We start from the raw sequence: 21,212 nt of genomic DNA, 5'->3' as shown, positions 1-21,212 counted from the left end.
TTTATTATATTGTTGCGTCCCCCCGTCCCTCCCCCCTGGATGTATTCGCCACCCGTTGAATTCTTTCGGCGGAAGTACGTCAACGGAAAAAGATCATTTCCGCGCGCGTTGTCAAAATGTTAAACAACGACTGTCAGAGAGTCTGAGCCCAGCTGTCAAGCTGTGCGGACGCGCGTCTATCTGTGATCCGTTTTACGATTATTCTGAATTCTAGTATGTTACTCGTTCATTAAAGTTATTGGTTTATTAAAGTTCTTGTGTACCTTAAATCGCGTTATTATTTACGAGTGCGCGAGCGTTAACGTGTACCGATCCATTGGTCGCTTGATTCGATATACATATATCGTTCCGCGGACGCAACAATATATAAATTATTTATCAATAGTATATATATTTAAAATATACATATTTCTCATTTCGTTTTATTTCTTTGATAGTGATTCAATAGTGATTTTAAATTGTAACATATATAATACATATACTTATAAAAAATATTCCATTTTATTTTAAAATAATTAAAACATTTATAAAATTGTTTATTAATTAATATTTTCAGATACTTCTTATATTTTATAAAACATTTCATATTAATATATTTATTTAAATATTTCATGTATAAAAAAATAGAAATTTTTTTATTTATCATATTTTTAAAAGTTTATATCTAAGAAATATAAATTATTTTGTAATTACGCGATTTATAACATTGAAATATATCTATTTAAAAGTAAAAATTAATTGCGCGCAATAATTAGTTTTAAAGTCAATTATTTTGAACATTGCTGTATATAATAGATTCTCTTTTATCTTTTATATTTTTATTTATCGTTTATATTTGCGAATTTAAATTTATGTACTATATTACAAAATAAATTTCAAATTATGTATTATATTATATATAAAATTATATATAATATAACCCTCCCATGGGGTACACCTTGTCGCGGTGGGAGGGCTTAGTACTTGGATGGTGCCTTGAGGTTTATCTTAAATTTTTCTATTTATGATAAATCTTAAGGTGCCTGAATAGGAAGCTAAGTACCCTTTCGCGTCGTCGGTGCCGTCAACGTGCCGCGGACGGCAAGCGCTTCGTTACCGCGTTTTCGCGTTATAGTATTCTCGCGTCATCGCGTTTTCGCGCTTCCGCGTTGGACTTTTCGTATAAAAATCCCAATTTCATTATTGTCACGAGTCTCTACTTCCGATGCCAAATAACTAGGATTTCGAGTTTGCACACGTTGCTATGCAACGTACACTCGTGCTTCGTACTTCGTCAAGTGATTCGGCCCGAATTAATTAGAACTCGATCGATTGCTCGGAATGGTCGTCAATGGGTTCCTTCTCTTTGCTCGTCTACAGCCACACGCATTGCGTGTGTTAACCCTGTCGAGGAGTCGAGTGGATTCCCCTAGGCACGATTTTCGCTCGGTAAAAGGGGTTGCCTCCCCATTTTCTAAATTGCTGAATGTTAGCATTTAAAAAATGTGGGTATCCTCTTCTTTTGCCGTCTACCAGCCTGGTGTAGCCATATCCTGCATTGCGGGAAACTTCGTGTTCCGGGCGAAGCACCTGAAATCGTGCTTAGCGGGTCCAGGTTCGGTACGAGATAGGATAATTATGCGCGAAAAAGAGTTGGTGAACTTCATTTTCCTCTATTTCCGTCAATCGTTTCGTCTTCTTTCTGGTTTGGGCTTAGTCTTTGCTCGTTGTATCGTTGCATTCCTGACCTGTTGGCTCGAAGCTGATTCTTCGTAAATGAAATCGGATTTTCGCTCGTACCGAAACCGGGAGTGCCGTTCAAAGTATATGCATATTAAGTATATACATCGCGCGACCAAATAGAAAATTTTTTATCGTATCGAAATAGTGCGGAAACCGTCCAGTATCGCGCGTAAAAGTGCGAAAATAGCGATAAAAATATCGCTCGTGAGTGCGGGAGTGCCGTAAAGTATCGCGCGTCCAAGACTGAGAGGAGGAGGAGGCCTAGGAGAGGCATCGGGCTCCGGCAGTGCAACCTTCTGGTAAGTAATTTATTTATTTGTAATTATATATTAAATAGTAAATATATGTATTATAATTTCAATTAAACAATTAATCGCGTAATTTGATTTTTTATTTATATGATTTAAATAAGAGAGAATTGAAGAAAAGGTTTTTAAATAAAAGCTTTAATCTTGTAAAGGTATAAGCTTTTATAAAATTATTAAAGAATTATTAATAATGTGGTCTTTTTCTAAAATTTATATAATTATTTTATTAATCTGCTTATTATTATATGGATCGAATATAAAATTCAATATATACAAATAATAATTTTTTGAAATATTAATTTTTTGGACATTATTATAATTTGGATTTTCTATATGTATGTTATAGATGCAACAACCCAGATGATCTGAGAGGAGGAGCAGGCCTAGGAAAGGCATCTTGCACCGGCGGAGCAACCTGATGGTGAGTATTATTATTTATATTAATTTTATATAAATAAATAAATTAATTTGATTTATATGAATGATTTAAACATGAAAAAATTGGGAAAATTTTTATAATTTTTTCTATATAAAAGTTTCTACTTAAAAAAATTAATTACTTATAAAATTATTTCATATTTATATATTTATTTATAATTGCGTGCATCGGATATAAAATTCAATGAGTCCAATAATAATTTCTTAAAATATTAATTATTTTGAACATTTATATAATTTGCATTTTATATTTGTATGTTACAGACAACGTAGCTTCAATATTAACTCCGCTGTTGCGCATCAGTGCCGGTAAGTAACAACCTTTTATTTTGAAGCAAAGGATTTGTAAATGCATGAAAAAGTCCGTTGCTTCTAACTCTCGGTTGGCGGGATAATACGCGTGTAAAAATTAAAGTAAAAGAAAAAATATTTTTAAAATAACAATAGATATAGAGGTACATGAAATATTTATTTCCATTATATATATCGGCCTTTATAAAACGGCCTTTTTAAAAATAGATTTTTAATTTCTAAATATTTAATCTAAAAGATAAAGATATTTATAAGCAACCCGACGACGGAGAGTTAAAATGCATGCTAATTATATTTTATATATGCATGATAATTTATATTTTGCGATTTCTGACGACTTAATGGCGTACGTTAAAATACGATCGTAATATCGTACGATCGTAAACAAATTATTAGTCGTCAAAATGAATATGGCCAGAAGAAGAGATAACTGGCTTGAAAAATACATATCAATATTGGCAATAATGGCCAAAAGATGTGTTGCGCGGCTAAGGCTTCCTAAATTTTATCGCGAATTTCCGGTTAGGGCTCCTTAAATTTCTCATTATCGCGGATTTCTAATTAGGGTTCCCCAAATTTCACCTTATCGTGAATTTCTGCTGGTGTAAGCCAGCAAGTAGGGCGGTTAGGGCTGTTAGGTCTTTATTAGGTCTGTTAAGGCTATTAAGTCTGTTAGGGCTGTTAGGACTGTTAGGTTTGTTAGGGCTATTAGGGCATATAAAAGTTAAATTTATTTTCAAGAAAAAAAAACATAAAAATATGTTATTTTTAGGGGTCTGTATTAGGCTTGTTAGGGCTATTAAGTCTGTTAGGACTGTTAGGTTTGTTAGGGCTATTAGGGCATATAAAAATTAAATTTATTTTCAGGAAAAAAACCATAAAAATATGTTATTTTTAGGAGTATTTTCATATATATAATTTATTTTATGTAAAATTAAATAAATTATATATAAAGAATTGAAATTAATTATAAAAAAAACTATAAATAAAAATAAAAAATTAATGTATGGAAAATGTAAAAAATGTAACTTAAATACATAATGTACACATTTAAGTTGCATTTTATTATACGTATAACATGTATTAAATTTAATATTTTATTTTTTGTAAATTGTATTAATATTTTATCACTTAAAAATTGTATTTTCTTGAAAATTATACAATTTTAAATTCGAATGTGAATGTTATTAGTATCTAATATGATAATATTGATTCGATAAAATATTGACAGAAAAAAGTAATTCAATCTAAATAATTTTTTTTTCTAACTTATTTGAATCCATATACATTGATTATCATTGATTAATCATTTCAAATAATAAAAATTTTGCAATTTTCTTGTGTTGAGAATATTGATACTAATAGCATCAATTATTAAATTGTATCTAACATTGTAATTATATCTATAAATTGTAATTATATTATTTTTTATTTTTAATAATTTTCTTTGCAATTGTATATAAATTATAATCTAGTTGTAATAATGTAAAAGAAATCTATTGTACATTACACGAAATTAGATGAATACGTACAATAACAAAATTTGTTTAATTAACACATTTGATATATTTTATTTCAATATTTTTATTGCAAAATTATTCAAATATTTGGATAGCTTATTTTTTTATATTAAAAGATTATTAATAAATTCGAGAAACTCGCGCAAATACCGTAAAAAAACTCTTTTACATAATATAAAGATTATTAAATAAAAGTGAATCAAGAAAAACACGATGTTAACCCAATAATTAGATATTAGCTTTTTACTCGTAAAATTTGTCGCGCTTTTAATATTATAGAAACGTAAGTATATTCGAAAATAAAATATTGCGAAATATTGAACATTATCGATCACGCGGAAATTAAAATCTGTAAAACAAAATAATTTTCTTTGATTATCGTTTTTAATTAAATGTATTTCGAAAATTTCGAATCGCGTTAAATATTTATTGATTTACGATTTATTGATTTACGATTTTATAATAAATTATATTGCAAACAATTGCGTTCTTTTCACGTTTTTGGACGTGATCGCTATCTTGGCGAAGAAGCCTTATCGCTGTCCCTCATGTCAGGTGGACGCTAGCAAATGCGGTTTGTACTGGCGGAGAGTCGAAACGATCTTCATTGCGGAGAGTTATTTCTCGTCGGTTTTTGTGGGCTCTATCCGCAATGCTTAGTTCGGTGCCTCATTGAAAATTGGAAGTTTCCATTACAGAGTAGGAATTAAACCCAGGTTTTCTTGGCGGTTCCTGAAAACAATGTTTTTGGCAGTGATTTAACGACGATCACCGTACATTTGAAATCGATTTTATTAAATATAAAATACAAAATTCATTAAGTATACTTTGAGAGAAGATATATTTTCTTTTTTTTTATTAAAAATGTTCTTCCATTAATATCAATATTATTTTAATAATGAAAATATTTAATAATAGTTCATAAATGGATATAATAGATAAAATTCACTTTTTCAAATATAAATTTAATTTAATAAGTTTTTGCGCAAACTTTTTTGTGCAAAATTTTTATTATTTGAAAAATTATGGTTACAAACAAGTATATTTTATTAATTAATTTTGAATTAATTTTATTTTTGGTTTCTTTTAAGAAACCATTTGCAGGCACTGGACGTTCCACTATCTCAGTATATTACATTTATTTTAGATAAGACGAGTGTATATGTATATATAATAAAATACATGTGCGCAAATTGTGATGTATTTGCAAAAACCCTTTTTTTGTATTATTCTTAATAATATATTAGGATGATGCATGATATAATATAAAATGTGTGAGTAATTAAAAAGTTCGAGACAAATCGAATGGGTACTCTGATATCAGTAAGGTACTGTAAATTATTGTCACGTGTTAAGTGTTAAATGCAACAGAAAAATTAATTTCTTGATAATCTTCCATTTGATGTTGCTAAATATTCAAATTGAATTTTTTTTTAAATCTCGCTGTTATCGGATTTGATTTGTCTCGAGCACATTTGGTACCCTAAAGTTATTATTATTCATACATTTAACCGAGCAACGATAAAAGCGCATGTATTTCATTTTTCCTAAATATACTCGATTGTAACATGTATATAAAAATCATTATATCCAGTCATTTTTTTAGTAAAAAAAGATATTTCTTACAATGGAAGAACATGTTTTTTTTCACGCGAAGTTTAATCTCATATATTGAAAATGATAATAAGGGTAACAGTCGTTAATTCGCTGCCGAAATCACTGTTATTGGGAGCAATCAGGAAGATCGGGGATTCGTTCCTTCCTGTAGCGGGACTTCTGACGTTCAATGAATCACTTAACTTTCCTTTGTGGATCGATTCCGCGGGATCCGAAATAGAAGAAATAAGACAAATTGAGGTCGCTTTCCACTTTTAAGATCGTTCTTCTCTCTGTTAGATATTAACCAGCGTATCACTCGGCAGAGGGATTTTGATTTGGTTTAATCGTTGGGCCAGTTATCCTTCATTGAACGTGGCGATAACGATTATTTTAAGGAACATTAAAATTTAGCCTATTTGCAATTGTCCGCGAAACAAGATATATATTTTTATATACTTTTGATCGCGAAATTTACATGAAATTGTATATTTGGAGAGAAATCGAGTATTATAGATTCTGCATCCGCGTTTAATTCCTTACGTATATTATTTACAAATTATATGAAATGCGCCTCTAATGTTGCAATATTTTTATTGTCACATGAAATGATAATAATTATATTGCGTGTGCGCACGTTGTATTCCGATTATAGAAATTATGTGTATTGTAATTAAATATTACTATTTTTATCAATTTTTTTTATTCATCATATACATTCGCGAAATTTAAACCGCGATTTTTTTTCTGATTTAATCATTGGGTAACATCGATGCTTTACTTATCTTTTCGCGTCATCGAACATTTCTTTTAGAAAACCTTACAAAATGCATTAAAATTCCGGGTACTTTTTCTTATTGAAAGACATAATCGATAAATTTATTAATGATTCTTTTGGTTGCGATAGATTATCAGCGCTACGCCAATCTAAAAATTTCTAATAAATTGTACGCATTTCTGATATTTTCGTGTAATATAATAAAATATGCTATGTACATATTCTATATAACAATTTGTTATGTATTATTTTATGTTTTATATATAATGTATTTTTTATTATTGTTATAATTATGTATTATATACTATATATTTTCAACGGAAAATTTTATGTATTTATAAATTGTATTATAATTATAATGTATATTTTGTAATATATTTTTATATGACTGCAAGCTATGTAATTATACATTATAATATTTTATAATTATATAATATACATATATATTTTTTATAAATTCTATGTATTATATTTTCTATTTGGAAAATTTGAAAAACCTACACTATTAAAAGAAAATAAAATAAAAAAATTTTACCTCCTCGATGGTATCTCCACCTTAACGAAGGCATTTGCCGGGTGAGGAGGTTTGAGTACTCTAATGATCCGGAGAGCTATGCCGGCCCCTGGCGAAAATAAGAAACTTTATAAAGCGTTAACAACCGTTGTGAGAGTTTTCTGAGAGTTTATATGCTTTTCAAACTTTGTAAGAGCACTTACATAACGCTGTTGGGTTTTGAATGCTTATCAAACGCTGCAGTGTTGCAATTTTTGTTCTACAAACTCTTTATATAATGTTACATGAAAGTTTTGCAATGCTGAGGTAACATTTTTCAGAGTACGTTCAGTAAACGTTGATACATCTTCGTGTACAGAGTTTACTCAGACTTTTCAAACGTTTACGTTTACGCTATAACGTACAAACGTTTTTTAAACGCTGCAGTGTTGCAATTTTTGTTCTACAAACTCTTTACTAATCGTTTTTAAACTCTCGACGAACTTCCACAAACGTTCATGTAAACGCCAAACAAACGTCTCATTTTTGCCAGGGGCGGTAACATAGGCCGGTATTTATATAATCTGTTTTTATATTTAATCATCTTAAATATGGTCTTCGCATCTTAAAATTCTGTTCAATCTCAATGAAATAATAAACATTTTCTAAATTTTACTTAAAACAATCTTAAATATAAGACTATATGAACACCGACCTTAATTATTGGTAGGGTCACCCATGCCGGATAGGTCAAAGAAAAAGAGTCAGACTAAGAGAGATACCCCGTAATTATAATTATTATATTAATAATTATTAATTATGAATATAATAATTATATTATAATATATTATATTATAATAGTTAATTAGTAATTATTACATTTTTTGAATAAGATGAAAGTAAAAGAATGATAAAAGCATGAAGAGAGAGAGAGAGAGAGAAGGAAGAAGCACGAGTCCCTATGGTCTTGGGAATGCGACAGATTACAACACTGCAAAGATTTGAAGAAGAAGATACATTGGATAAAAATGCGTAGTAATACTTTATATAATTATGTTACACTTTATAATTTAGCACATTGTATTATAATATATAAAGCATCAAGCATTAAATATTTTGATGTTATGAAAACTATAATAAAATAATATAAAAAATTTGCTATAAAGTGGAACATTCGAAAGCATATCCACTGACGAGATACTATTAAAGATCGATGATTTTACAAGATTTACCGTGACCACAAAACATTTATGTTTTTATGTGTATATATATATATATATATATATATATATATATATATATATATATATAGAGAGAGAGAGAGAGAGAGAGAGAGAGAGAGAGAGAGAGGACTATAAAATTCGTTTATATTAAAAATTTAACACTGGCATTTCGTGTACATAGCACGGAATAAAACCAGAAATTGTGCTGAAAGGTTGATGGTGCGAACATTTAAACATAATATATCAGCTCTATTGTTTAAAACTATATCTGTAAGAAAATAATCAACTTTTCCTCTTGACTTTTTGGTAGAATAATTGCTCCTCGACTTCTTTATCGAAATATTCAATCGCTCCATTTCTGCTATTAATATTTTATAATTTGTTAGCAAAAAACCAATCATTTTCTTGGAAAAATATATTTCCCATAGTCTATCGCAAATATATCCAACATATTCGCAGACCAAATAATATTTTATGATATCGTGCGATAATTGGAGTGCAGAGTATTACTCTGTATCTATAGGGATAGTTTAAGTTTATTTATATTGCGATATTTTGCGGCACAGTGTAATATTAATTATCTAGGGACAGTATAAGATTAAATACAATGCGACATTTTACGATATTTTGCGATATTTACGGACGTAGAGTAATATTCTGTATCTATTGGTAGTTTAGGTTTATTTATATTGCGGTATTTTGCGATATTTGGAAACACAGTGTAATGTTAATTATTTAGGGATAGTATAAGTTTAAATACAATGCGATATTTTACGACCCTGGCGAAAATAAGAAACTTTATAAAGCGTTAACAACCGTTGAGTGAGGGTTTTCTGAGAGTTTATATGCTTTTCAAACTTTGTAAGAGCACTTACATAACGCTGTTGGGTTTTGAATGCTTATCAAACGCTGCAGTGTTGCAATTTTTGTTCTACAAACTCTTTATATAATGTTATATGAAAGTTTTGCAATGCTAAGGTAACATTTTTCAGAGTACGTTCAGTAAACGTTGATACATCTTCGTGTACAGAGTTTACTCAGACTTTTCAAAGTTTACGATTACGATTACGTTTACGATTACGCTATAACGTACAAACGTCTTTTAAACGCTAAAGTGTTGCAATTTTTGTTCTACAAACTCTTTACTAATCGTTTTTAAACTCTCGACGAACTTCCACAAACGTTCATGTAAACGCCAAACAAACGTCTCATTTTTGCCAGGGGATATCTTGCGATATTTGTAGCGCGGAGTATTATTCCGTATCAAGGGGTAGTTTAGGTTTAATTTATTGCGATACTTTGCGATATTTTGAGGCGCAGGGTAATATTAATTATCTAGGGATAGTTTAGGATTTCTAGCATTGCGATATTTTACGATATTTTTCGATATTTTGGGCGCAGCAAATTATTCTTTACCTAAGGGTAGTTTAGATTTAATTTGTTGCTATATTTTGCGATATTTGGGAACACAGTGTAATATTAATTATCTAGGGATAGTATAAGTTTAAATACAATGCGATATTTTACGATATTTCGCGATATTTTACGATATTTTGCGATATTTTGGGCGCATTGTAATATTAATAATCTAGAGATTGCTTAGGATTAATTACATTGCGATATTGTACGATCTTTTGCCATATTTGGAGCGCAGAGTATTTTGACCAATTATGGTTGATTATTTTTGAAATAATCGACTATGAGGGTGCAGTCCCATGGAGCGTATCGCGCGTATCGCGGATTGCGCGTATTGAAAATCTGACCAATCGCAGACGTTCCGCTGTTTTTGATTCGCGAAAGTTTCGTTTCGATTGATCAGATTTTCAATACGCGCGATACGCTCCATGGGACTGCACCCTCATTGGTTAATTCGTTCACGACTTACAACTTACGACTCATTGGCCGCATTCAGCAGATTCAACAGTTGAGCAACATTACTAGATTTTCCGATGTAATTCGACGCTGATTGGTCGGATCTGAAAGTATAAACCAATCACGTTCGATTGCTACTTAGCAGTTGAGACCGCTGAATGCGGCCATGTAGCGGAGCCCTAAGTATTTGATTGACCAATCAAAGTAAAGATTTCTTTGTCCCGATTGGTCAGGAAGTGCTTCCGAAATTATGGCGTCAATAAAAACACAGTTCTTGTTTTTACTTCTCCATCTATAAATTTCTACACGTCTATGGTTTAATCGATGTATCACGTGAACAATACGAAGATTCTCTCATGTGATCCTCCCAGTTTCTGACAGCTCCAACCGATTCGTACGTGATAGATTCCTCGAATTTCGAGTTTGCTTGCGAAAAAAGAACAATAATTCCATAAAAGTAAAAAATAAAATGGGCGCATCTGCAATTCCTGTACTAATTTTTACGATACTCTGGGGCGCCGTAATATTTCTAGGTGTAGCTTTACCACTTTTCGTTCCCAAGGGACCAAATCGTGGGTAAATAGACTTTATTATTTACTTTTTCTTTGTTATGATTTTTATTTATACATAAAATCGACGAATATTTATTTCTTATATTTCTCATATAAAGAATCACATCTTATAATCTAACAGTAAAATGAGTATATCTTGAAACGATAACCGTTTTGAGGAAATGTTACAGTATTCTTTAGATAAATCAATGTTCACTAAAATATCATACATATATTTTAATTAAATTATAAATTTATTAATATATACTTCCAGGGTACTTCAGGTTCTGTTAATATTGACAGGCTTTACATGTTGGTTGTTGTAAGTATATTTTTTTGATATTTTTTGATGTGTCGTATGTAATTAATACGTTAATATAATAACCTTAAATAAAACTTTTGATACAGTTGGCTATGTTGCTACATGGCACAAATGAATCCATTGATTGGGCCAAAATTAGATAATGTAACAATATTAGTTATGGCTCGGGAATGGGTAAGTCCTTTTATAATTAAATTTCTGAGTTAATGTACACATGTTAAAGAATATTTTATTGTTACAGGGTAATCTTATTACCAACTAATGAACATTTCACAGTAGAAACTTGCTTTTTAAATATATATATCCAATTCTCTGACATCTGTTGCTTTTAAGAAAGATGTATAGTTGCAAACAAAAACAATATGCATAATACATTATGATTTGTCCAAATGGAATCTTTATTGATGTTCGATTATAATTTGGTTATTGAGAATTTAATTTTTGTATAAAGTATATCCATCATTGTTATTTAGAAATGTGTAACAATTTTAATGATTGTAGTTATCTGGATTTATATCCAACTATATATATATATGTATACTATAATAATGTATATGTGTATGTTAATATTATTTAATCTAATTTAAAAACTTATATATATCATTATAAGTATCCTATTACGCTGTATATAATTGTGAAAGAAAAAAGTTAAAATACATTAGCAACTGCTGTCTTTTATATATTCTTATATTATCTCGTTATCGTCCCATTCTCTTGTCGTATATTAAATAGATTAAAGAAAACTTTTTGCATTATATTATTATGTAACAAAAATAATCTATTAATAAATTTCTGTATTTGCAATATACATAAATTATAAATTTGCAAATAGCATCATTTCTCTTTTATACTTTCGCATTTGATATAGCACATTCTACCTTAGAACATATTAAAAGATCGGAGCTGATTTGAACAACATAGCAAGTGTTTCCAATCTGCCTGTTTTTTATACGTTTGCACGTAAATAATTGTAATGATCATCGTGCTTAATTATTTTAAACGGAAAAATTTATTTGTAATAATTATTGGAAGCTGTTTCAAAATTAAAAAGTAGTTAAACTTTGAATTATTAAATATAACAATATACAAAAAGATTGAGTCATTACATAAATGACAATAATCTCTCTTCGATGTATATTATAATAAGGATTTTAAAATAAATTGATTGATCAGAATAATAAAAATAAAAATTTCCTTGTCCTCATTAATCAATCAAACGCTCTGTTCTAAGAAGTAAATTTGGAATCCAGAAAGCTTCCATCCGTAAATTTTATAATATAATATTAATTATATATTCTTAACACAATTTAAAGAAGGCAAATGTATAAATTTAAGCAAGCAAATTTATTTTCTCTTGCTTAATTTATACGTCATACGTGGAAAGATGGAGGAATAAAGTACGCGACATGAAAATGACGTTTAATACTTTGAAAACGAGCCATGCGGTATGCCATCAATATAAACCAACGTTAACCTTATGCATATGAAAACCAGCGAAATTGGATACATCTCGCAGTGTCTTGCACAATCTCTTATGTGTTTGTACACTTGTGTGTGTTCCACGGTTCTCCTGTTGTTTATGCAAAGCTGCGGGTGATTCGACTTTTTATAGTGTTACGTGTCAAGTGTCTACTCAAGGATTAGAAATATCTAGGGAGCGTGATAACTGATCGAAGAATCGATTTGCTATTGTTCCACGAAAGTAAGTAGACAAGTGATTGTGACATAACGAGCATTACAAGCAGTGTCAAGCAGCCATAGTGCTATAATAAGGGCGGGGATGTTATTCGAGATGCGGGTCAAATTTCATAATCGGCTCGGCCTGTATTTCACACCCATTCCCTTTTTCGGGTCAGCAGGCTAATTAAATACATGGAAGAAGAACATTTGACGCAAAACGCATCGTTTATTTCGTCATATATGGGTCCATCTAATGCGAGAGACTATTTCCTTGGACTTTCTCTCTTGCTTGAGATTAGCTTAGATGTGAAATAATGACTGATCGTCATGAATGTTATCGTTCTGCATTAGATTACTACGATGACTGTTCTGTTCTTAGAATTACGTGGCACATCTGATGTCATGATAGATAAAATTAAAAATAAAATAAAAAGATGTTTTATTGAATAAACTAAGCAAATTTTATTAACGTACTGTTTAGTTTATTTCGTTTATTGAATAAATGAGTGAACGAGGAAAAATTCCATCTCTCCTCGAAGAAACCTAATTCCTTTATTTATTCCTGATTTTACCAAAATATTTACAAAACCAACATAAATAAAAGTAGGATTAGGTTGGATTATATATATATTATATATAAAGTTTTTTGAGAATATATGAGGCTCATGTTTATTTTTTAGGTATGGTAAAACTGAATAATTATCAGCTCATCAATTTTTTAATATAAATGTAGAATATATAAAATAAAATTGATAATTTGCCTAGTTGTAAAATATAATTCTTAATTATAAGCTGAAGGAAAGTTCTATGCAAATTTTAAGCTAAATCAGAGATGATAACCTTGATATAAAAATTTCCAATTTATTCAATTTGTCTTTAATATAATAGCTTTTTAAAATTGCATATTTTTTATATCAGATAGATTAAACTGGAAATACTTTCCCAATTTACATATTTATTGACATCATTTGGCAGAATTTGAGTACATAAGTACATATTCTGTATATTACTGAATTAATAAAACTAATGAAAATTAATGTAATTATTTGCATATAACATATTTTATTGACAGATGGATTACTGAATTAATAAAACTAATGAAAATTAGTGTAATTATTTGCATATAACATATTTTATTGACAGATGGATATGCATAAAAACGGACCACCGCCACCTTATGAACCACCTCCATATGCACCACCTGCTTATTCCCAGAATGTAGGTGGAGTTCCTCCAGCCAGTCCATTTACGCCAGCACAAGCTTGTAAGCTTAATAAAAATTATATATAGATATTTTGTATTTATATTAATGTTATTAATTAGTATATATATATATATATATATATATATATACATATTATTTTATAGATGCAAATGGACCCACTATAGTTACGACTATAGTTCCGGTTGGGCCGCACTCAACCCACATGATATGCCCACATTGCCATGCTGAAATAGATACAACAACAAGAACAGAACCTGGCACGATCGCTTATATCTCAGGAATCGTAATAGCGCTATTGGGGTAATTATAAAAATACACGTAGATTTATATTGTGCAATGTGTAAAATTATTCTTTCTTTTATATTAGATGTTGGTTTGGTTGCTGCTTGATTCCTTGTTGCATCGATGAATGCATGGATGTTCATCACACTTGTCCAAATTGTAAAGCGTATCTGGGACGTCATAGGAGATAAGCAAGTGGATTGCATTAGCATTCACGAATTGCATTTGAATATTGGAATATCTTTACAATATTGACCACAATTCCAACAGATATGTTAAGCTTGATATTGAATCTCTACATTTTGGGAATAATTCTTTAAGTCAAGGAAGTACTATATAGGATGTAGCTTTATACCAATCAACTATATCTTTAAAACGAAGAATGTATAGTATTTAAGTAATTATAGATATCCTACAGTCCAGCACATGCAGTTTAACATTTATAAAATGATCTTATTGCATATAATTTGATATATCTTACACATTTTTATAAAAATATTTACAGCACTTCTGCATTAATAGAATTATTGCATGCAAAATTTTGAATAATAAGAAGCATGTCATTTCAAAGCAAATTTATGTTATGAAAAGAAAATATAGTATTAATGTGTGCTTCCTTATTAAGAAAAAATTTATATCTTTAATTTACTTCCATTAATAGCATAAATAAGCACCAAAGATTTGTGTAGCATTGATTTTGAAAGATTTACATTGATTTATTTTGAATTTATGTTATATATCTTTTCTGAAGCATAATAATTTGTGGTATAATATTAAGAAAGCTATAAAATGGTAGGCAACAATACATAGTAGGCAGCTCCTTCTTCTCAAATAATGAAAGACTTCTATAGAGTAATTAGAGTCTATAGAGTAATTAATGACATGTTCTATTTCTCGTGAAAATCCTGATAATCAAGCTTACATTATTATAGATGACTTATGATATTCTTATTCGTTAATTTGTTAGAGATAGATGGCAGCCAACATATTATGCATGTGCTTGAAAATCAAGAAAACTTACTATACTTGTTTAAAAAGATGTGTGATGTATGTATGTGTGTGTGTGTGTGTGTGTGTATGTACATATATATACATATATATATACACACACACACACACACACATACATATATACACATACATATGTATAATTTACTATATACATATATGTAATTTTTTTATTTTGTGCGAGCAGGTAAAAAATTAATATGTGATCAAATAATTAGTATGTAATGAATTTGAAATACTATTGTATATGTTATGAATTTGAAATACTATTGATATTATTTTGAATAATGATATTATTTTGAAAAATTTATACACGCTTTTTATATAATAAAGTGGAAAAATAGCCCTTAGTATGTCAAGTAATTGCGAAATTTACTACGCTTGTTTCGCACAGTTCGTGCATCGAATCGAAATTGCACCAAGACTTTTTAAACCTCATGTGCTCTTATATTACAAAATATTTCTATTTTGTTAACTATGTAAGAAAAATTGTGACCATTAAAATAAATATTAAAATCCAAGAAATATATGTACATAACGTTTAATAAAAAAATATATATAATAGTTGCAATATATTTAAAAGGAACGAGAATAATATTGTATAATAAAATTATTTTACTCTATGCTATATTTATTTTATACTATCCTATTATAATAACATAATACGAAAAATGCCACTGATATATCTAGATATTTATTTTAAAAAAAATCATTTTTAAATTAAACTACCAAAAATGCCTAAATAAAATATAGCCCCATAATTGCTCATTTCATTATAGTCTCTGGGTACTTTTCGATTCACGCATGATGCGCATGAAGTGACAGAAAATGTATAGTTCATGTCACGCATATTATACATTTTCTGTCACTTCATGCACATCATGCGTGAATCGGAAAGTACCCCATGTTGCACTTGATATTTGTAATGCTCATAAAATCACTTTATCCTTATTGCTCATCGCAAGTTAAATAAAGATAACTGATGCTCGCAAACGCTTTGAACAAGTGGAACACACTCTATGTATAGAGTTAAAGGTCCATATTCTGAATCCTCTTTTATCGATAAAAGTGCCTCTAAAAGTGGCTTATAGCCAATCAGAAGGCTTATAAGCCACTTTTAGAGGCACTTTTATCGATAAAAGAGGATTCAGAATATGGACCAAAGCCTGATCGCACGTGTCTGTCATATACAACGTAATAAAAGGCGGGAAGAGACATTATATAAAAAGTTTTGTATTATGAAAATGTCAATCATTTAAATATTTTTTATATTGTGATCGACTCTGGCTATTAAATTCCCGATATGGCTGATGAATTCCCAGATCAGGACGATGAGTACGATTTGATCTGTCAAGCAGATTATGAAGCTCTGAGAGAATTAGAGGGTAAATTCTTCAATGTAATTTTTTATTAATAGAAGAAATTAATATTTCTTTGTATTTTCTTTTATTATTTTCATCGTATCATTGAATCATATCATCATATTGAATATTTCATTCAATTCAAATCACATAATTGGTTATATTTGTGTGAAGAACTTGAGACATTGACACAACCTGGTCCTAGTGGATATCAGCAAACAGCAAAGAGAAACAAAGATCAAGCAAAGCCTTCCATTTCTGTTAACTTTGATAAAGTTATTGAAGCATCTAGCAGTAATAAAAAAAGCAGTTATGAAGATTTACATCATAATAGTATACCTGGCAGTAGTAAAAAACGCAATTATGAAGAATTGTCTGACGACATCTCTAATCTCTTAGGAACAAATGTTTCAGGTATCGCATGCAATAAAAAACTATAATTTGATTCTTTTTTGAATGTTATTAGAAAATTTCAATATTTTTTAGCTGATACAAACACGAACAAAAATCAAGCAAAAACCTCCATTTCTGTTAATTTTGATAAAGTTATTGACAATGATGCATCTAGTAGTAATAAAAAACGTAGTTATGATTTATATCATAATAGCATACCTGGCAGTAGTAAAAAACGCAGTTATGAAGAATTGTTTGGTGACATTTCTGATCTCTTAGAAACAAATGTTTCAGGTATCACATGCAATGAAAAACTACAATACGATTATTCTTTGAATATTATTAGGATTTTAGGAAATTTCAATTTTTTTTAGCTGATGATCTTGTCAAAGAACCAAAAGAAAAAAAACTTCGTTGGGATCAGCCTGAAAATGTCATTCAAAAAATATTGGATGCAAGACAGTTATTACATGAACACGATGGAGATGCAGTGAGGAAAACAAAATATGATGAGAAGTAAGGAAAAACTAGTGAAATATACTCTGCTTATGATTCAAATATTATAGAATATATGTGGTTTAATCTATATTGTATTTATGTTCAACATATAGCAAGAAAAATTCCATTTCTACACGAGTTCCATCATGGAATTTTGTAGCAGTCACAAGATTGTATGATTCCCAGCGTTTATACATCAGAGTTAGAAGTAGGCAAAACGACATCAAACAAACAAAAAGGCCAATTACTAATTTATTGTCGATATCTTACAACCAATTAAAAGCTCAAGCGCAGAAAATTGTATGTCTATTTTAGAATTTTTCTTTATATTGTTTTTGTTATAGTAATGATATTTTGTTGCATTACAGATGTCGACAAAAAACGAGTTATCAATACAGTCACCATCGAATTTATGTGACACTAATGACACAATTAATGACGAACTTTGGGTGGATAAATATCGCCCTCGATCGTATTTAGAATTACTCTCGGATGAAACGGTTAACAGACAGCTCTTATATTGGCTGAAGCTTTGGGATAAAATAGTATTTAATCGAAATATTATAAAAGCAAAAAAACAACTATCTGTATTTGGAAAGAAAAAAAATATCGATGAAAAAACAGATATCGAGGAAGTGGACAATAGAGGATACCCAATAAAAAGAATAGCTTTACTTAGCGGACCACCTGGATTAGGAAAAACGACTCTAGCGCATATAGCAGCCAGACATGCTGGTTATAATATCGTAGAAATCAATGCGAGTGATGAAAGAAGTCCAGATACATTTAGGTATGCATAAATTTGCACATGATATTCTTATATTTGAAAATTACATATTTTTATTCCAGACAGATCCTTCTTGCATCAACAGAGATGAAAGCTGTAATAGGCGCGGATCCCCGACCAAATTGTTTAATTTTTGATGAAATTGATGGTGCACCAGCTGCATCCATTGAACTTCTCTTAAAATTCATTCAAGGTAAACTAATATCAAAAAATAAAAAGAGCAAGGGGCAATCGGAGAAAACGTCCGATGGTTGCATACGACCTGTAGTGTGCATTTGTAATGAACCATATGCACCAACGTTAAGGTGATTCCTTAGCTAAAAGCGCTAAATAAAATAAATATTCACATAGTTTAGAAACAATATATTTGAATTTAAAAAAAATGAATGACATATTTTAAATAAACTGAATTGAATTTCACAGGGCGTTAAGAGCCGCTGCTATAATAATCCCGGTACCGGAAGTAAGTCCTTTAAGATTAGCAGAACGTTTAATGGAGATAGCAAAAAAAGAAAAGTTAAGTGTGGACTTTGGCGATCTTGTAAAAATAGCAGAAAGATCTGGTTGTGATGTTCGAGCTTGTGTAGGAGCATTACAATATATGGGTGGCGCTAATTTAAAAGATAATATATCTCTAGGCCTGAAAGATACTCGTAAAAATTTATTTGATTCGTGGAAAAATATATTAACAATTCCTATGAACAAAGGAGGAGTGATTACTATACCTGAAAGAATCCAGAATATATTAAAGACAGTTCAAAACGGTAATTTTATAAAATTAATTTCTGCGCTTTAATAGGAATGTATATTGTAATTTCCCTATATTATATTAGAACCGTAAATATATATTTATTAATTTATAAAATGAATATATTTTTCGCTTATTTAGGTGAATCGGAAAAATTGGCACAAGGAATTTTTCACAATTATCCTGAAATTTGTGATAGGAAACTTGATAACGTATCCGTGTCTCTGGAATGGTTTCAATTTTACGATTTAATAACATCGCTTGTCACACACAAGCAAGTTTGGTCACTTATGCCTTACACGAATTACGGATTTATTGCGTGGCATTTGCATCTTGCGCGAACGCAAAAAGTGAAATTATCTTATCCTACTATTATTAATGAAGTAAGTATTATCTAATTATGAAAAAATTTTAATTTAAAAATATACTCAAGTTGATTAAAAATTTGTACATATATACAATAATTGATATATTCTGAAAAATATATTCATATATTCTGAATAATTGATTTATATATTTTGAACGTTTAATCACATTGCTATCCTCTCCGATTTTCTTTCAGGTAATTCAGAAATCGGCGAAAAACATAGGTATTTTAACGGCGGTACGAAGAGTATGCGGACGCGATGCTTTTACTCTAGTTACAGACATTGCTGGTTTTTTACCAGATCTCCTAGCACCCAAATTACGTATAGTGCCTTCTCATTTATATTCGTCGAAGGAAAAAGCTGATCTCGTTAGAATAGTAAACGTAATGCTTGATTTTGGCTTATCATTCGTGCAAGAAAAGAACCCTCAAGGAGGCTACATCTATAATTTAGATCCGTATGTTGCATTGAGACAATGATAAATAATGCATACGCGTGCGCACACACACACACACACACACACACATATTTCAGCATCCTATTTAAAATTCGTAAATATTTTTAGTAACATTTTGGAAGTCGGTGTCCTTCCCAATTGCAACCCGCATCGATATCTGGCGTACGCAGTACAGCAAATAATTGCGCAAGAATTGGAAGTTGAGCGTTTAAAGCGGGCGAGTATCTTGACAGGAATCGGTGGAGTTAGCTTGTTAGAAAATACGACAAAGTCAGGGGAATCTGAAAATACAAAAAATAATAAAGATAATACAAAAAATACAAAAAATAATAAGGATAACTCTTCTAATTCACTGAATAGCACAAAATCAGGAAAAAGTGCGACGTCGTTAAAGGAAGTAGTAAGTCTCTTGCCTATCTTTTTTAATACATGTTATACAATTGAAATTTATATAATGTACTATAATTATAAACAATATTCTTCCATTTTATATTAAAATTTCAGGTATATAAAGATTTTTTCGGGAATATTATTACGAATAAGAACGAAAATAAAATGACGAATCGTATTTCTCCAAAATCGCAAAAGGGATATTCCCTAATGCAAAATATTTTAACAAAACACGGAATATGGTACAAATATAAAGAAGGCTGTAATAATGCTGTTCGTCGAAGTGTATTCATGGAAAAACTCTTGTAAATAGAAATATTTTCCTGCAGCTTTTGCGATAATTACCAAATTGAAAATTTTGATAATAAAATAATTTAATTATAAACTAATTGCAGAAAGTATATTAATTGAATTAAACTTGTTTCTTTGTACTTTTAAAAATCCTAAAAATGTAGTGCTACACATTCTTTCTTTTTTTTCTTTTTTTATGTATTAATAGCTTGAGTATTTTTTGTGGAGGAAAAAATAGTTTAATTTTTAATCTTGCAATGTATAAATTCTGATAAATAATCGCATGTGTATATATATATTGAAATTAATTTAAATTTGTGCTCGCTTGTGTAATACATCATATCCCATGGCGGCACATTTTCCGGATCTCTAGTGACAACGAGCAGACTTTGATGTTACTAAATTTACTATAACGCAAAGTGCAGTCTGGGAACAATCGGCAATAATATTTTTGAATTATATATAATTTTATAATTTTGTAACTCTTTTGTAATCGAAAATAATGAAAGACTTTGCACTGGAAATAAGATGAATGTATATATTCGAAGTTGTGAAAAGAAAGAAAACTTAGAGTGCAGAAAGTACTATC

At 29.8% G+C, this 21,212-nt stretch overlaps 3 protein-coding genes and 1 long non-coding RNA gene across 7 annotated transcripts; all 4 read left to right on the top strand.

The window, feature by feature from the left end:
* Positions 1 to 1,446: 1,446 nt before the first annotated feature.
* LOC145962968 (uncharacterized) lies at positions 1,447 to 3,783 on the top strand. Its single transcript, XR_014436040.1, has 3 exons — positions 1,447 to 2,021; positions 2,377 to 2,451; positions 2,733 to 3,783. It is a non-coding gene; the product is annotated as an uncharacterized LOC145962968 (long non-coding RNA).
* A 6,800-nt stretch (positions 3,784 to 10,583) lies between these two features.
* On the top strand, positions 10,584 to 11,823 carry LOC145962624 (V-type proton ATPase subunit e 2). Its single transcript, XM_083083835.1, has 4 exons — positions 10,584 to 10,838; positions 11,088 to 11,135; positions 11,222 to 11,309; positions 11,377 to 11,823. The coding sequence occupies exons 1-4, from the start codon at positions 10,732 to 10,734 to the stop codon at positions 11,395 to 11,397; spliced, it is 264 nt and encodes an 87-aa protein (XP_082939961.1). The 5' UTR covers positions 10,584 to 10,731; the 3' UTR covers positions 11,398 to 11,823.
* Positions 11,824 to 12,586: 763 nt separating this feature from the next.
* Positions 12,587 to 15,175, top strand: LOC145962623 (LITAF domain-containing protein). Its single transcript, XM_083083834.1, has 4 exons — positions 12,587 to 12,837; positions 13,959 to 14,079; positions 14,184 to 14,340; positions 14,408 to 15,175. The coding sequence occupies exons 2-4, from the start codon at positions 13,959 to 13,961 to the stop codon at positions 14,511 to 14,513; spliced, it is 384 nt and encodes a 127-aa protein (XP_082939960.1). The 5' UTR covers positions 12,587 to 12,837; the 3' UTR covers positions 14,514 to 15,175.
* Positions 15,176 to 16,228: 1,053 nt separating this feature from the next.
* On the top strand, positions 16,229 to 21,176 carry Cutlet (chromosome transmission fidelity protein 18 homolog). Of its 4 annotated transcripts, none has more exons than XM_083083827.1 (14): positions 16,229 to 16,365; positions 16,653 to 16,715; positions 16,866 to 17,105; positions 17,178 to 17,378; positions 17,459 to 17,600; positions 17,696 to 17,882; positions 17,951 to 18,372; positions 18,432 to 18,674; positions 18,793 to 19,133; positions 19,259 to 19,500; positions 19,680 to 19,942; positions 20,051 to 20,342; positions 20,447 to 20,637; positions 20,997 to 21,176. In XM_083083827.1, exons 1-14 carry the CDS (start codon positions 16,350 to 16,352, stop codon positions 21,034 to 21,036), a joined length of 2,883 nt encoding a protein of 960 aa, XP_082939953.1. In that variant the 5' UTR covers positions 16,229 to 16,349; the 3' UTR covers positions 21,037 to 21,176. The 4 variants fall into 4 exon arrangements, with proteins under 4 accessions (XP_082939953.1, XP_082939955.1, XP_082939952.1 ...); XM_083083826.1 differs by lacking the exon at positions 16,229 to 16,365 and adding an exon at positions 16,439 to 16,524; XM_083083828.1 differs by lacking the exons at positions 16,229 to 16,365; positions 20,997 to 21,176 and adding an exon at positions 16,440 to 16,524 and having other exon boundaries at positions 20,447 to 20,721.
* Positions 21,177 to 21,212: the final 36 nt, after the last annotated feature.

This window comes from Camponotus vicinus, unplaced genomic scaffold (genome assembly GCF_025532165.1).
Source record: "Camponotus vicinus isolate PSW18456_S1 unplaced genomic scaffold, iyCamVici1.0 SCAF_12, whole genome shotgun sequence".
NCBI lineage: Eukaryota > Metazoa > Arthropoda > Insecta > Hymenoptera > Formicidae > Camponotus > Camponotus vicinus.
This window is presented reverse-complemented; position numbering and strand designations above follow the sequence as displayed.

Coding starts and splice junctions, on each gene's coding strand:
- Cutlet (XM_083083826.1), top strand. CDS start 16,485: ATGGACCAAAGCCTGATCGCACGTGTCTGTCATATACAAC. Junction 17,601..17,695: donor AAAACAAAATATGATGAGAA/GTAAGGAAAAAC, acceptor TTCAACATATAG/CAAGAAAAATTCCATTTCTA. Junction 20,638..20,996: donor GTATTCATGGAAAAACTCTT/GTAAATAGAAAT, acceptor CCGGATCTCTAG/TGACAACGAGCAGACTTTGA.
- LOC145962623 (XM_083083834.1), top strand. CDS start 13,959: ATGGATATGCATAAAAACGGACCACCGCCACCTTATGAACCACCTCCA. Junction 14,080..14,183: donor ATTTACGCCAGCACAAGCTT/GTAAGCTTAATA, acceptor ATTATTTTATAG/ATGCAAATGGACCCACTATA. Junction 14,341..14,407: donor ATCGTAATAGCGCTATTGGG/GTAATTATAAAA, acceptor CTTTTATATTAG/ATGTTGGTTTGGTTGCTGCT.
- LOC145962624 (XM_083083835.1), top strand. CDS start 10,732: ATGGGCGCATCTGCAATTCCTGTACTAATTTTTACGATACTCTGGGGC. Junction 11,136..11,221: donor GGCTTTACATGTTGGTTGTT/GTAAGTATATTT, acceptor CTTTTGATACAG/TTGGCTATGTTGCTACATGG. Junction 11,310..11,376: donor TAGTTATGGCTCGGGAATGG/GTAAGTCCTTTT, acceptor TTATTGTTACAG/GGTAATCTTATTACCAACTA.